At 35.2% G+C, this 16,865-nt stretch overlaps 1 protein-coding gene across 1 annotated transcript in view; it reads left to right on the top strand.

Moving 5' to 3' along the window:
• Positions 1–16,865, top strand: part of LOC129804614 (division abnormally delayed protein) — a 255,512-nt gene that overhangs the window by 223,050 nt on the left and 15,597 nt on the right. Inside the window, exon 6 of the mRNA XM_055852103.1 lies at positions 15,494–15,672. Within this exon, the coding sequence (XP_055708078.1) occupies positions 15,494–15,672 (179 nt within the window). The remainder of the gene's footprint in view (positions 1–15,493; positions 15,673–16,865) is intronic.

Here is a 16,865-nt window from a genome sequence, read left to right as displayed (position 1 = left end):
ATTTTAGAGTTCTTCCTACACAAGCATAGGCAATTTTCTTCAATATGGACATAAATTTCTCTAGTGTGTAGAGGCCATTACTGCCAAAAGGCTTAAATCAAACCCTGTTTCAGGAGAAACGCACCAAACTTATTTTTAAATGTATTTTCCCTGGTATTACATAAAAGGGTGAAATATCAAATTTCTACCCTTTTCACAATTTTTTCCATTCACATTCCGGCATACATGTGAACCACGAGGGTGATTTGGACATTTGGAATTGGACGACGAATGATCTTTTTTTGTGCCTTATTGCAACGTTTTTACTCTTCGTTTTATTTCACTTCCATTTCCAACACAATAATTCGCGCTTCTTTTTGCGACATTCTCGCGTGGTGAGCAATAAATTTCGCCAGGTTTTTTGTTCTTTGAGCTCATTCTGTGGTGGTTCTGGTGGAGGACAATCCCAAATGGTTCGGGCTGTGGTGAGAAGACACAGAAGATGGATTCATGGTGATTTTTACTGATGACGATTCTCGCGATTGGTGAACGCCGGAATTTCTTTAATCTCTCTCCACTTCTGGCCTGTCCATACCTTTTATTTGCGAGTTCAATTTATTTGTGGTGGTGGAGTGTGAGGTTTTTTGCCCATGGTAAGATATAGAAACTTATGCAGAAGATTCAGCAAATGAGGAGCAAATCTCAAAGAATACCAAAAAGGAGATGGAAAAAGAAGAAGCCAGAGATGAACATTCCACTAATCGTACTCACAAATCTAGATTTTACTCAATTAAAATTTTATGGACTTTTGCCAATTCGCTGTGTCAATATTTCGCTGTAAATGGAAATTCACTAATAAGTCTGGGGTAAAGAAGTTATAGAGCGGCAAGATACTGCAAGGCAAAATGCGGCAAATTGGAGTTTATTCATTTGGTAACTATTGTTAAATTTTATTTATCACTCTTCTCCTTTTCTCTTTGCAATTTGTTCGTTGGTGAAAATGGTGAAAATTATTTTCCATCCATATGTTCGGGATGGGGAAATGAAATTTTCCCTAGGGAGGATGAAAGAAATAGATTGGCGTTGTTGAAAATTGGGTAAAAGAACATAAGTTTGAGAAGCTTATTTGGCATCTAGTGCCTGTGCATGGTGTTTGCATTAAGAAAAGTTCCCAACTCATACTTTTGCACGTTTTTCTCTAGTTTTTGGGGTGATCCCACCTATTCAGCTTATATCACGAAAGAGTTGGGATGCAAAGCAATTTTGCTGGTGAAACAGAAGAGCTCATCTATCATGTGCCAAATTGATGAATAATAGCTCTGGGAGGTCTGGGTGTGTTTTGGCTGGAATATGGGGAATGTTTTATATAAGTTGGAGAGAGGCTGCGTGATGATTCTTGCACACATTCCATCACCCAAAGCCAATTAATGGGGAGAAAGAGCCACAGGGAAAAATCGCACTCAAACTGTGCAAAAGCTGTGAACTAAAAAAAATGTTGAGATTTCAGGGGTTGTCTAATGGTTAGACACTAACCGTCACGGAACCCGGTAAGCTTTTCAAGTTCAATTTGCGTGAGGAGTTAGGAGCTTTTATGAGATTTTAAATGTCCGACTTGATCAATTAAGTTCTGAGCACATAAATAATTTGTTGATGTGACTTGAAGGGGGTTTTTGAACAAGGAGCTTTAAAACTAGGGAGTAACTCATGGTGAAGTTCTTATATCAAACCCATCAGAAAATCCTTAAATAGAAAGCTTTGGAAATTATTGAGAACCTTCAAAGATTCTGGAGAATCTGGAAGACATTTGGAAACCCACATGAAGTTTTGAAGGTTCTAATGACGAAGGTTTTGTACGGACCACTCGATTTTTTTCTTATGTTCCTTAACCCTTTAAGGACGGTGAGATACCGGTGTCCCAAAAACATCATCATTGTGGGATTTGCGGGCGCGGTGGCCAGGGTCTGCCATCAAACAATTACCTAAAAACAAAAACAATTTATTCTGACGATGGAAGACATAGCGGAATGTAGGTATGGTTCGCACACAGTGAACCTTCAAACGATGCGAATTTTCTTTTTGATTGCAAAGAGCTATAGGTCGTCATTTCTTAGGCATAAGATAGGTAATTTTGAACCTAATGAAAAGAGATGAGAAATGGTTAAATCATCTCTTTGCAAACAAAGATAAAATTCGTATTATTTGAAGGTTCACTGTGGGCGGACCATGCCTACATTCCCCTATTTTCTTAAAGATGTTTATTTCTTGGTTACCCAATTGCGTTAGCTATTACTTGTTATGCAGGCTTCAGATTTAAGGCCTAGCCATTATATCTTAACTTCTGCAATTTATTAACAAGCAATATTATCTTGAAAAATCACTGAAATTTCTTGTTGTTCGGAAAACACAGACCTTCGGGAACTGGGCTTAAATGGGCTACCCTGAAAGTCGTTTTATAGTCCATGAGACGAGAAATCAGCAGTATGTCACGAACATTTTCTGGCTCCTTAGAGGCCAAATACAATGGCGGCCAAAATAATAGAATCAACTCTTCAAAGACCACTATTTTACCTTTAGCATTTTTGTTTATTCCAATTCGTTGAAATAATTTTTATATAGAAATGTTCAAATAATTACCTTATGTCAAATAAGTATTATTTTGGCCGCTAGAGGTCTCTACGTTTCACAGAATGGATCAATAGTGAAATTTGGTTTGAACAACACGATAGAACCACCATCATTTAAATTAAAGAATGTGGTCTATAAATTGAATAAGTTTAAATAAAACCATATTTAGAAATCATAAAAGACAGTTTTCCAATTTTTTTAGCCGAGATGAATTTCACTATTGACGTATTCTGTGTAAAATAGAGACCTCTAGCGGCCAAAACAACCCTTATTCTACAAATTGGGAAAAAATACAAAAGTTAAAAAAAATATAAGCTTTGCAAAGTGATTCTATTATTTTGACCATCACTGTATACTCATGGTGAACCTCGAGAATTCTTAGCCTGTAAAATTTGGCAGAAAAGACTTATCCTAACTTATCATACACTGAGGGCTTAGACTCATAGATTGAAGGTCCTTTGCATAAAGTTCCTTTGTCTAATCATTTACTCCCAAATTTTACAGGCTACATATGCTCGATGATCGGCCTGAGTCTATCTGGATCCTTAGCAGCAAGATCTATTACAATATCTTTTGTGAAGCATTATATTGATCTGACTTAAGAATTTTCTTTTATGCAGTATAGGGCTCTGTATCTGAAGGTCACGTTTGCTAATGATTCTTAATTAATTGGATAGTGTTACGTATTTGACCAACTATCACAGGTTTCGTAAGGGCCCGAATCCCGAAGGGCAAAATCCCGAATTGGTAAAAGTAAAGGGAAAGTGCCTATGTTTTGCACGATCCCAAGCTTCATAATCACTAAATTTTTCCCATTATTTCTTAATAAATGTGACTTATCGCACCCATATTTTAGAAACCAGTGAAAATTTCCCAGTTTTTAAAATATATTGCCAAGTTACATTTATTCAGAAACATAGGAAAAATTTAGTCATTGTGAAGTTTGGGATCGTGCAAAGCATGGGCAATGAGTACACTTTGCCCTACTATTCGACTATTGCACCCTCGTTTACTGGAAGTAAAGGGAAATTTTCAGTAATTTGGGAAATTATTCAACTTGTAACATCGATGCTTTCAGGCTATTGACCATTCAGAGTTTTGGATACCACCGCGTCACTCTTAAAATGTCTGTCATAACCCCTTATATAGGGATGTACGCCCTGGAGATAGTATGTATCGCAACTCAATCGAATTTCATAGCGGTTTGGTTTTAGCGGTATTAGCTATCGATCCAATATCTTACACTAGTCAGAAGCATTTCTGATTGTTATTATAACTTAAAGGTAAATTATTTATAGCAAGATGATTTGACTTTTGTAGTCAGCTGACTCTCTGAGTCATTGGTACAGAACTTGCTTCTATAGGTTTAACCATAAACCTTCCTTCTCTATTCCTGTGGACTTCCAAAGACAAAAGTGAAAATTTATCATGTGAAAACGTGCAGAAATGTTCCCTCGTGATGGAGTTAAATGCAAATAATTCAATAAAGGAATTCAAATTGAGGTTTTCCCACATTTTGTGAATTTCATGGTAGACTGTCTAAAAACGGGAGCTTTCCGACTATTTCACTGAATCTCCTTTGAAATTCCATCGTGAGCTATTCAACTGACTTTCCTGTGTGCATATCTCCTCCATATTATTTGTTTTCTTGGTGTTTCAATACTTCTCATCTGTCTCATTCGTTCACACAAAATTTGTGCTCCCCCCCCATCAACAATATTTGAGCCCTCCACGGTGTGTTGCTCAAGTTTACAAATAAAACACTCAAGGGAATCAAAGAATGACTTCCGCAGACGCATTTTAGTCTCATTATTGGCTCAGACTCTTCACTTTCTTTTCCCTTCCCTCTCAATCTGGCAGTGTTCTTGGTATGGAAGGCCATTGTTAGGGATTTAAGTAAAGGAGTACCGGAGTGGTTTGAGGTAGAGTATAGAGAAGTATAGTGTCTTTTTTCCCAGGAGGAAAAACATATTGAAATATCTTTCCAGTCCAGAGAAGCGAAGGAATTTTTCTTCCATAGCCCAGTCTTCAAATATTTACTGTCGTATCTGACAAACAAATAATGAAAACTGGTGGTGGTTTACTTTATTTTACTTCACTTAACATAAATACAGAAGAGAAAAAGAGAGACTCCTTTCACAATCTAGAGAGGAAGCTCATCATTTGGGAAATTAATTCAAATACTTATATGGGGAAAAAACAGAGATAGAACAGAAAGTATGAACAAATAATTACTATAACAAGTCTTATGAGAATTCTTCTTTTACTTCAAACTCTGCAAGTAAGTCTTTAAAACTTGTAACTTGTAAGTTCAAACTTTAAATTGGGAAAAATCTTCTTTTCCAAACTTACTCTTCCATCCACACTTATGCTTTCAGCATCTTATTTTGACTTTTACCACTATGTGTGCACAAGTTTTCCTTCCCTGTCTCATATTCATGATGCAATTCAATACGAGACACTTTAGATGTTGAAAGGCAAAATTCTCACATGACATAAAATGATGTGGTTGAGGTGAAAGTACTTTTGAAATTGATACATATTTCCCTCTTTAGTAGTGCATTCTCTTTTCAAATTTTCAAATGATTACAAAATTCCCATTGACAGTGTCTTATTCCACATGGAACTTACAATATATTTGCACTTGACAATCACAATCCTACATAATTTCGAGTGGTCGATGTGAAGGTCTAACTCTCGATGGGGGGACTTGCAGAGCTGTTATCGCGTGAGTCCTACTACCATGGAAAGTTGAGCTTCCGTTTCCTGAAAACGAGAAAATTATGAGTTGAAAAATATCTTCAAGTTAGATCTCGTCAAGAGTACTTTGGTTGGAACAAAAACCATTTTGTAAATCGATACAATCAGAAAATTTCTCGCAATACAGAGAACTTTTCGTAAAATTCTCAACACCGGAAGCTGCATGGTGAGGACTCATATGGTTAAATTGCACTGCATCAGTGGCAGGATTCCTGTATCCGTTTAGTGTTTTTTGCCATCTAACTAAATCCCAGGGAAACCAAAATTGGAAGAGACTAAAAAGAAATATAAATAAAATGCAAGGGAAAACACAAATACGCACACAATACAAATGTTACAGAGGTTACAAGAATGAAGATCGTGGAGTGTGATAAAATTCCCCAGCACGAGATATTCAAAGAGGCGAACACCAATTGAAGAACACTGAATTCTTTTTTTTTACTGGATTATTATTCGGAAAATATATGTGTTTGTGCCATCTAGAAAAAAGGTGCATTATAAATTTAAAAGGTGAGCCCTGAAGATGTGGGAGAGGGTGGCAAAGGAGCCAAACCAAAAAAAAAAAAGAAGAAGCCATCAGTCATACCAGAACCTACTGAATATGTGGGAAAAAAGGAGAAACTATAGGGGAAAAAATGTGAAGAGATAAAAGACGAACTCCCGCTGCACGATTTTATGCAGATGATGATTTAAACGATTGCTTCCTTCTCTTTCTCATCTCTGGAAATGCTTGCTTCCTCTCTTGCCACCTTCCATCGAGATGTGACCATCCGGATCCTCGGACAGTCATCTTGGGTGTCTGTCTAGCTTTATTCGTACTCCCGGTTTTCAAGAGTGGATTCTTGCATACGGAAGAGGCATCCTGAAAGGCTAGCGTAGGTTGTGTTACTTGGGATTCTTAGTTAGGAACTTAGTCAATTGATTAAATTGTTTAAATGTATTTTTTCCGGCTCGAAGGACCAAAAAATATACTTTTTTGGAGTTACTTTGACACTTCACTTTTCTAATGACACCTATGACAAATTCCAAACAAAGCTAACTTCAGGTTAATTGAAAGGTGCGAGAGCCATCTGTTATAATATATTTTAATCACAAATACTAACTGTTCAACAAATTAGACACCAAATGAAATATCTTTCTGACTTCTGAATATTCAAGAACTCATTTTATTTCACAAAATTCCTTTTTCACTCAATGACAATTGACAATTCTCGACCTCAGAACTTTCACAAAAGAATCTTTAACGTTTGATGAATATTCGAATTCCAATCTCAATACTAACAATATAAGTCCTGTGCAAAGTGCAAATTCTTAGCAATTGAAATTTTCAGCATAAAATGTGAGGATGCTTAAATGTGTCCACCTGACTGGAAGAGTGTCGGGTTTAGTTTAAATCCAGGGAAGAAATATCACACTTTTCAGTATTCATAGGAAATCGTGTATATCTCAGTCTTATGGCAATTTGTTGGTGGTATCACTTCATTGCCACCTCTTGCATCCCATCAATTTTCACAGCATACTCAAGAACCTTCAGAGTATCTTAATTAAAAGTGCATCCAAGTACTGGTTGAAACCACAGAATGACCAGATGCTGGAGCTGGTCATTGGACGAAAGGGATAGGAGGAAGAGATGAATCGTGAGTTGGGAATTATCATTTACCGCGCGGACTCTGTTAATTGGCAAAGTCAATAGGTATTTCAGGTCAAACAGTGCGTGTGCAGCTGATCATTCACTGGACATATGCCTCCCGATGGGTTCTCACGTGGAAATCCAGGTGATTATCCCACGGAGAATTTTCACCACAATGCCACCGTTGGCTATACAGACTAACATTACTCTCCATGGGATGTTTACACAAATTAATCAAGCATGAATCGCTTAGGATGGGACATTCCATTAAATAGACTCCTAGAATCAGGGCTTGTGCCTCTGGCTTATTGGCTTTATTGATTTTGGGATCAAATGGCATTGAATAAGGTTAGTCCTCAATTGGTATTTGCAAAAGCTATCAAAATCCAATTAAACGCACTGCTTGTCATTTGATAGAAGGTTTGAGATTCTACGCACTTATCCCTTAGTTTAATTTTCGTCTTCATCTATCAAAGTCTTTCAGAATAATAGTGCTATTATGAAGTGGGACATATATTTCATATTTAGAAATTTGATAATATATATCGTGAAGAGAACACCAGGGATGTCTGCAGTTGCATTTAAGCTATACTACTCTTGTTAATTAGACTCTGGTGGAATCAAGTTTACGAGAGTAGGGGAGACTGGGGCAAAAAGTCACAAATCGAAAAATTCAAAATTCAATATCTTCCAAGGTAAAAAAGATAGTGGCTCAAATTTTTTTCTATAGATAGCCTCCATAGACCTTCTTCAATGTCGTAAGTTTCTTAGAATCCGAACGAGGAATTTAGAAAAAAAATATATCTAATTGTTAGCCCTATTTTTGAAATATTTTCCTTGCAGAAAATAACAATTATTACCTACACCAGAGGTGTGCAAGAAACCGTTGAAACCGAATTAACGTCAAAATAAGTTTGTTATAGTAGCGTTTTGACCATTGACGTACATGTTTCATTTGACGTTAATTTGGTTTCAACGGTTTCTTGCACACCTCTGACCTATACTTATTTTCCAAAATTGATGCACTGGTGAATATTTTCTAAATAATTTGGATTTTTTGAATACGAATCCGCTATCTATTTTAGAATTTCACAAAAGTTCTTTTCTCCAGAAATCCTTTTATTAAAAATGGCCACTTGGGGTAAAAAGTAACAAAAGGTATAGAGCAAAAAGTAACAAAGAAAACGAAGCAATTTCTGATGTCTCACGGCGAAAAGAAACGTCATTATCATGTCTCGCTGCTTGTTGTTTGCATTGGTCAAACGATTTGCAGTTGTGTCTTTTTTCTAAAATAGCTTGAAAAGCGCTTTTCTCGTTTTTTCACTTTTCTCACAGGGAAAACGGTGTTTTACAAAGGTGTAGATGAATAAATTTTCTATGAAAATATGTCCTTTAGATATTTTTACAAATTTACGGAAGCCTGTAATGAAGCGAATCAAAATATGATAATACCCAATGCCTGGTACTATTTGCCCCAGCATTTTTGAGAATAGTCACAAAATTACCTTTTAGAAATTGGCTCGATAAACGTTTTTTCCTTACAAAATAGAGGAAAATTACTTTCACAAAGTTGTAGAGCGGTAAATTTCCTATAAAACTGCACTAATTAGAAATTTTTCAAGCACTCGAGTAGCTTGTAAAAAAATAAAATATCCGTTTTGTGACTTTTTGCCCCAGTCTCCCCTACAGATAAAATCGGTTAAGTTACTATATTTTCAGTATTAAGTCTCCTTAATCCAAGACACTTTTCCTTTTTATGGATTTCTTAAAATCCATTTTTGGTTATACACATCCTCGCCAAAAGCTTCTGTATCTCATTGGCCAAAAGACAAATCCTTGACGCAATTGGCTAAGAAGTGTGTGAAAGAATGAAAAACAATATAAGGCATGGGAAAAGTTTTGTCAGAAACATACGGTTCACTCTGACGCAAACAACAAGGAATTTCTGCTTTTTGAACACAAAACATTCTTTATTTGATTAATGAATCAAAATAAGATGAAAATCTTCTGTATATTTCTTTAAGAGACGCGACAGACTTTTTTTCTGGTCAGAGGGTGATTTTCACCTTGTCGGTAACTTTATTGATTCTCGCCCGAAAAGGTCTTTCTCAGTTCACCTTTAAACAAGTCTGTTTGCTTTGCTACAGGAGGGCAAAAAATCGTCTCATTTTTTTTCTGGTGCTTGAAAAATTGAGGTGAACTCCTCAATCAAACACTTCAAAGAGACAATTTCCATGAGAAGAAGTGAAATTGAAGAAGAGCCAAGGGGAAGATTAATAATCCAGAGACTTTGGGTCTTTGATGAGCAAAAGTTGAAAAGTTTCTAATTCTTTCAACATGGAGCAAGGACTTTTGGCCAACACTTGATCTGGGAGACTTACATTAATTATTCAGAATTAAAGCATTAAGGTTATCAGGAGTGAAATGTGTCTGTGACTCAAGATTCCTTGTGAGGTAGAGGACAATTTTAATACGTATGTTAAAAAGTTCGTTTAAAGTTGAACATTCACGTTGCTTGTTGAAAATTTATTTAAAGAAAATATAAAAATACTAAAACATGTTTTGTAGGGTGAAAGTAGACGAAGGTGAAGCTATTCTAAAGAGGCTAATTTTCCAAATTTCTGACTGAAAAATCTTATTGATCTGCATAAGAGTTGAAATAATCATGAGAATATTGCTTATATTTTAACCGTGAGCACTTTTTTCAACTCAATAATTAAATTTTTCTCAAGTTGGATTTTCTCCTCATATTTAGAGTTGTACTTTTATTTTTGAATAATTTATTCTCATAAATATGCATCAAAATATGGATTAGTAATCAAAATAACTTGGAACACCTTGTGGACTTTTCCTAAATTCGTGTATTTTAGTTTGAATGATCAAGAACCAAAAAGAATGTGTTTATTTTATTAATTTCTTAGTAATTCTGGAAAATTTAGGTAAAAATTTACATTGTAAAGCAAATCGTATCAGATACACCAGTGATTTTCCGGCAGTCGACTTCAAAATGTTTCTTTTTGACGTGTATTTCTGAAAATCTGTAAGGATCTTTGTCTTAAAGGGTTAAATAAGGTCTTGAAGACTAAAATACATCATTTGAGCTATATTTTTTAAAAATTCTCATTAACAAATTTTAAAAATTCACTCATTACGGTGCTATGACACTAGGATTTTCACAATTTAATTTTAAATTCAATTGAGCCAATTGAGCATTATAATATTTCTAGAATTTACTTGAAAATTCTCACAGCCAGGGCACATTTCGCAAGAAATTTGCTCAATTTTAAATAGTGCTGCGAGATTTTTGATTGTAAATGACTCCGGAAAATGTGTAATAGTACTTAAAAATGTCTTATAAGTCACTTATCCGTTATGCAAAAGAATCCCCAAATCCAGAAGAAAGGGTTGTAAGCAAGGTGACTCATGAAGAGATCCCCAATTGCAATTTCTTGACACAACAATTTCCTTTAAATTGCTATGGAGGAACTAAGCAAATTTGTCCCGATACTGAAGCCCCAATCGCGTACAAGTTTATCACAAATCACTGTACTTATTTTATTTTATGGCCACAAATAATAGTTACTTACGAGTAAATAAATTTAATAAGAACAATTTGGTTTAAAAGGCTATGGGAGACTGGGACAAACTTGTCAAGACGCATATTAGGTGAGATTCTTAACAATCTCACCTACTATAATCCTAACAAAATCTCATATCCTCCGATCGCGCTAAAACTTGGCCAAAATGTGTTTCGCCACTTCCTGATCACGAATATATGGGGGGCTAAGTTACGTTCCCGGCCGGCCGGCCGGCCGTCCGGCCGCTCTTTGGAGCTTAATAGCTCCTAAACTAAAAAAGATATCGACTTGCGGTTTTCGGCAAAGGTTAAATATCGTATGAAAATTGCAACATGGTGCATTGACCCTCCACCCCCCACCCCTCCTTCCGCCATTTTGAAGACCCCCCTTTTTTGTTTTCTCAATAGCTCCGCCCCTATGGCATCGAGTGGGCTCAAATTTTAGTATGTTATAGCTGGGCCTTAGAGCTTTCCATCAATACCAAACTTAAGGTCCCCCGACCCCCCTGACCCGAGCTATAAGGGTCCAAAAAAAATTTCTTAAAATGGCCATAACTCCGGTTCTAATTGTCAGAATTTAAAAAATGAGGGCTTTTTGGAAAGCTCTCGTGAAATGCCACTTCCTCTTCTAACATCATAAGTTCATAAAACCACCGCTAGGGGCGCTATTATTAAAAAGAAAATTTTTAAATCTTATAAGTTAAATAACTCAAAAATTCCTTATGCAATCGGGCTGAAATTTTAGTATGTTGTAGCCGTTGATTATACCTATCAAACAAAAAAAACCTTAAGTCGATCCATAACCCCTGACCCGAGCTATAAGGGGTCAAAGTTCGAACATTGACCGGCCTCTATCTCCGGTTCTAATTAACATATCGACATAAATTTTACCTTTTTGGTTTCGTATCGATGAGCACTTTCAGACGGAAGTTCAAAAAGTCACCACAGGTGGCGCTGTGATAGCGTCAAAATTCATCGAAATTCAAAGACATTTTTCTCAAAAACGGCATTGTGCAAGTTAATCAAATTTTAGTATGTTATAGTCCAGTCTAGGACGTTTCCAAAATGGTGCGTATGTGCGCTGTGGTTTCAATAGAACCGGAGATATGAGGGGTCAAAGTTCATGAAATTCAAAAAATCATATCTCCGGTTCTATGTGACCGATTTTGATGAATGAGGGCTTATACGAAAGGTCTCACCAAATGCTACAACTTTCTAGAATATTTGAACTTCGTGGGACCAACACCAGGGGCGCCACAGTCGAAAAACCAATTTCAATATCACATAACCTCAATTATCTCGACTGTCGCTGAACCGATTTTGATGATTACTTCGACATAATTGTAGAGCACATTTGTCTCTACATTTCGTCCATACATCATTTTCCGCTCAGACTACGCTATCACTCCGATTTTGCCGTTTAAGTGTGAAAAAATTGATTTTTCCCATAATAACGCTTTGAAATCACTCAGATGCCAATTTGACTGCCTCTACTCCACCAAGACACTTAAAATAGGGTTTTAAATGGAAAGTCCCACAAAATACAACAATTCTTTGATATAGTTGAAGTTCAACAAATGAACACTTGGGGCACTCTGGATGAAAAACGAGTTAAGAAACAAAAAACCTCGATTATCTTGGCTTCTGAGTAATCGATGAGATCATGTTCTATGGGAAAATTATAGAGTACATTCTGGTCTACATTTCACCCATATATTACTTTTGTGCCAGTTCATCCAAATCCTTGATATTTTGGTTTAAATACAAAATTTGTATAATTTCACGAATTTGATTCAAGATAACTGAATGGCGTCTCCCAACTTCAGCTCTAAATCGAATTTGCATGCACTCCGAGTTAGCTCACGTTAAGAATCTCACCTACATAAGCCGGTTAGGATTATCTGTCCCTTTAATTCTTTCACGAGCTCTGAGAAAACTTAAACGTTTTATAATCAGCGTATTCTTATAAGAAATTCACTGCTCTACAATATTGCAGAAGACTATTTTCCTCTATCTCGAAGAAATGTGATTTTCGAATCATTTTCTGAAAGTCGATTTTGTGGAGATCCTTAAAATTGCTGGGGCAAATTTTGTCAGTCTTCAGACAATTTGTGACTTTTTACTCTCGCAAACGTTAAAAATATTAAATATACATATTTTTATTAGGAAATTTATTACTCTACAACTTTGTCAAAGATTATTTTTCTCTATCTTAACGAGAAATGTGCTTAAATTGAGCTAATCAGTATTGATATTGATATTTTCTGTAAGCCAAATATTCCAAAAATAGGGCTCAAAATTTTATTAGTTTTTATTTTACATAATCCTTCCTCGAATCCCTTGAAACTTTTTAAGTTTAAGAAGGTTCATGAAGGCTATCTATAATAAAAATTTGAAGCCTCAGTCTCTTTTTTTTAGAAAATAGTGAATATTGAAATTTTCGTTTTGACAAATTTTGCCCCAGTCTCCCCTACTTGTTTAACTGCAAAAAAATTGAAATTAATGAGCAATTTTAGCATTTTAATTTGCTGAATTCAAATTTAATTGAGCAACCACATTTATGTTATTTAACATGTTTGAACATGTTTTGGTGGGCTAAGTATTAGTTTATATCAATAACTAAGTGAAAATCTTTGAATTCAAATAATTTTTAATGAAAAACAATGCATAGAAACAATTCATCTGAAAATTAAATTGAATTTACAAATTGAAAAACTTCTAGTTAGAACCTGATTTTCCGAAGCCTTTTTTTTAAAGGCTTTCGGGTAGTCACTATTACTCAGAATAGGTTCATCAAAAGCTAAAAAATAAAATATTTTTGTTAGATGATGAGTTAAACTCGTGCTTAGACGAAGAATTTTTGTAAAAAATAAATTTGTCTCTATAGTAAAATTTTATACAAAAAATGACCTTTTTTGGGACAGCTAACACCAAGTTTTGTATTCTGTAAGTTGTAACCGAGGGAAATAATGAAAATCTTTTGGTCAAGCATGAGCTTAACTTATCAGCTAACAGGAAATGTTTTATGTTTTTTTACTTTAGATGAATCTACTCGGAGTAGTCGTGCTAACCGCAAATTCTGATTTTTTTTAAAGGGCTCCAAAAATCATGACCCAACGATTGAATTTTTAAAATTTGTAAATTAAAATTTCAGAAAATATAGCTTAATTGTTGTACTTTTGTATGCCTCAGAGCAATCAAAAATTCTTTAATATTTTGAAAAATAAAAATAGAGAAGATATGTTGTTTTTCGTTTTCGGGACCCACTTAACCCCTTAAGTCAAATTATGTTTTTGTAAAAGGAAAAGAAAAATAATTTAGAGACATAATAGGAAAATTTAAGCAGAAAAAATCATACCTAAAACCAGGGGCATGACATTTCCTATGTTTCCCATATGTTTCTAGTGAGCCGAAAAAACTTTTGAGTTTATTAGCTGTTTTCTGTCATTGTAGAATGAATTAGCAAAAAATACTAATACAAAATAAAAGCCAATTTAATAACGAAGAGGCAACCGAAAACTCTAAATTGGTAACCTATGTAACTTTGGAGATATCTCGTGAAATGTGTACGAAAACAGGGAAAAAATTCACTAAAACCGGTCGCATTTTTCAGAGCTAATGTCACCCCCTGCCTAAAACTGTTTTCAGGATTAAATGTAATAAGTATTTTAACAGCCATTGACTAAAAAAGATTAAGACAAAATTCTAAAATTGCTTTTTGTTAAGGGGTGAATAAGTGGCTCTCAGAGTGAACCGTTTAGGCAGGCTTTAGAGACCTAAGGTTTAGCCCAGTTCCCGATGATCCCGAAATTCAAAATTGTAATCAATTTTATTGTTTTTGTTTTTTTTTAATTTAATGGATCACTTGCCTATGTTGTCCAATCTTAAGTGATATATTTCCAAGAAATCCTGATTGATAAGAAATTAGAGAAGTTGAGCCATATGGCTAAGCCTTAGGTCTGAAACCAGTATTCAAGTATTAGTGGCGCTCAGAAAAAATGGCCAATCTGGAGCTAAAATTGACAAATCGGCACAATTTGGCCAGAAATCGACAGATCGGCATATTACTTAGCAAAAATCGGAATAAAAAAACATTTTATTGGTATATCACGAAAATGCAAGCTTTTCATGTTTACATAACATAAAGTTTTAGGAGTGCAGCGTGCTTTAGGTGTGTAACCCTATACAAAGTATGCAATTTTAATGGTAATTCTATGGGGACATGTCGATATAAATTGGGTGGATGAGGATGGCGCTCTGCCGTGAGGAAGAATGCTTATATGGAGTAGTGGTATCTGCAGGAGACACACCTTGTTTGAATACCTGTCTGGGATAGATTGAGGAGGATTCTTTCATTGAGAGAATTTCTCGGTGTATGAAGTCGTTTATTATTTTTATGTTCAGTTGGAGTCATAAATGTCTATGTTGGTCTTGTTTCTTTTTGTGGGCCACACAATTTCAGTGATTTTATTCTCCTGTGTTGTCCCCTGCCTCTCTTCTTGTTCATCTCAAGCGGGTGTTTGATGAAATGTCTGGGGGTCTCCTCTTTCTGTGCTGGGCCCGAAAAAAAAGGTGAAGAATGAAGTCCAAATAATGAGGCTATGGAGAGAAACAGGAAAATGAAGAGGAAAGGCATAAGAAGAAATCCGAATGAATAGGGTGGAATGCTGATGTTGTGTTGTGAGAAAAAGACACTTTGGAATTCTTTTGAAAAGTATTTATTGGCGCCCCGTAAAATGTATCTCCTCGAAGGAAGAAGGCTCATACGATTCTCTCCTTTGATGCCATGAAGGAGCAGAAGAGACTTCTTTTTTTTTGCAATGAATCCCATCTTCGGCAGTGACAGTTTTAACACTTTTCTTCCATCCCAGCAACGTGAAACGTGAGACACTACATAAAATCGTTTGATGTTTTGTTTACAGGTGAAAAAATCTTGTGGAACACCAACTCTTTTGCCAAATGAGAAAACAGCCATTCCCGAGGATCGTGTCCAGCAGAGTGGAATGCCACAGAAATGGGTATCACCGCCGGATACAGACATGCTTCATTTTCTCGTCACTATTGACAAATCCAAGGAGTTCTACTCTAAAATTGTAACTAGGTAAGTGCTTCAGTTTATCCTTCATTCCTTCACTTTAACCACAGATTTTTCCATCAAGACACTCCTTGCCAAAGTGCTCAAAAAAACTTTAGATCAAGTCACTTAAGACTATTTTGCTGATACAGATTCTCTGATGTCTTCGATAATTTTATTTAGGTGAACTCCTACATTTGGGCACTTACGTTTTTTTTTAACGTAATTCTAGAATGGCATGAAACCAAACAAAAATTTTTCAAATTTTCATTTCAAATTCAAATTTTTAAAGTATGTCCATCTAATTTCTAAAACATATCGAAAAATCATAGGTTTGGCACAATGGTACGACTTAATGCTACACTAATACTAAACATGGAAACCTACCTAGCGGAGTTAGTAGTTGCGGTAAAGTTCTTTAAAAATTCTGCAGCGTAGCTCTAACATATTTGCCAATAGTTTCTTGACAAAGAAACAAAGATTCGAAAAACCAGATGGATAAACGGTAGAAAAAACACTATTTCAATTTTTTTTTTTGCAAACATTTCCTACATTCAATAGAAATTAATTAAATTTATTCCATAACAAAAATAATTAATTTCCAAAAGTTGATCATTTTTTATCGGCCAAAAGTTTCTTGACACATTTGGAAAAGAAACTCAAAAATTCATACAAATATTATGATATTGTATCGATTTTAGCAAAATCTGCACAGAATCCGAGTAAAATGATCAAAATTGCTAAACGTTTCGTTCGGAAGCTGTCACGATTTTATATTCAATTTTAACCTTCTTGTGCTGAAGCTGTGTGTTTTTTATTTGTAATTTATCCTTTTTGTGTTGAAACTATGAGTGCATTACATACAAGTGAAATCATTTATAGCTTAAATTGTGCGCAATTTGAACACAATATTAACCGTTTTATGCTGAACCAGTGCCGGTTCTGAGACAACATTTTTAACTTAAGCTGTGCGGGTTTTATGCACAATTTGTCACAATTATGATCGTTTTTACTGAAGATTAATTTACTTTATACTTTGCGTAGTGTGTCTCACCCCTTAAGAACATAAAATCCTTAATTTTTTCTGAACTTCTGAAGTTTTTATTGGCTTTTTGAATTCACAAAAACAGCTAAATAATTCTTCATGAATTCTTGTATTTGAAAAACTTTAATTTGTAGTTAAATGATGATAAAAAATATAGTAAATATAGGTATCACTG

Source organism: Phlebotomus papatasi, chromosome 2, assembly GCF_024763615.1.
Source record: "Phlebotomus papatasi isolate M1 chromosome 2, Ppap_2.1, whole genome shotgun sequence".
NCBI lineage: Eukaryota > Metazoa > Arthropoda > Insecta > Diptera > Psychodidae > Phlebotomus > Phlebotomus papatasi.
The sequence above is the reverse complement of the archived record's forward strand: the minus strand, read 5'-3'. Positions and strand labels throughout refer to the sequence as shown.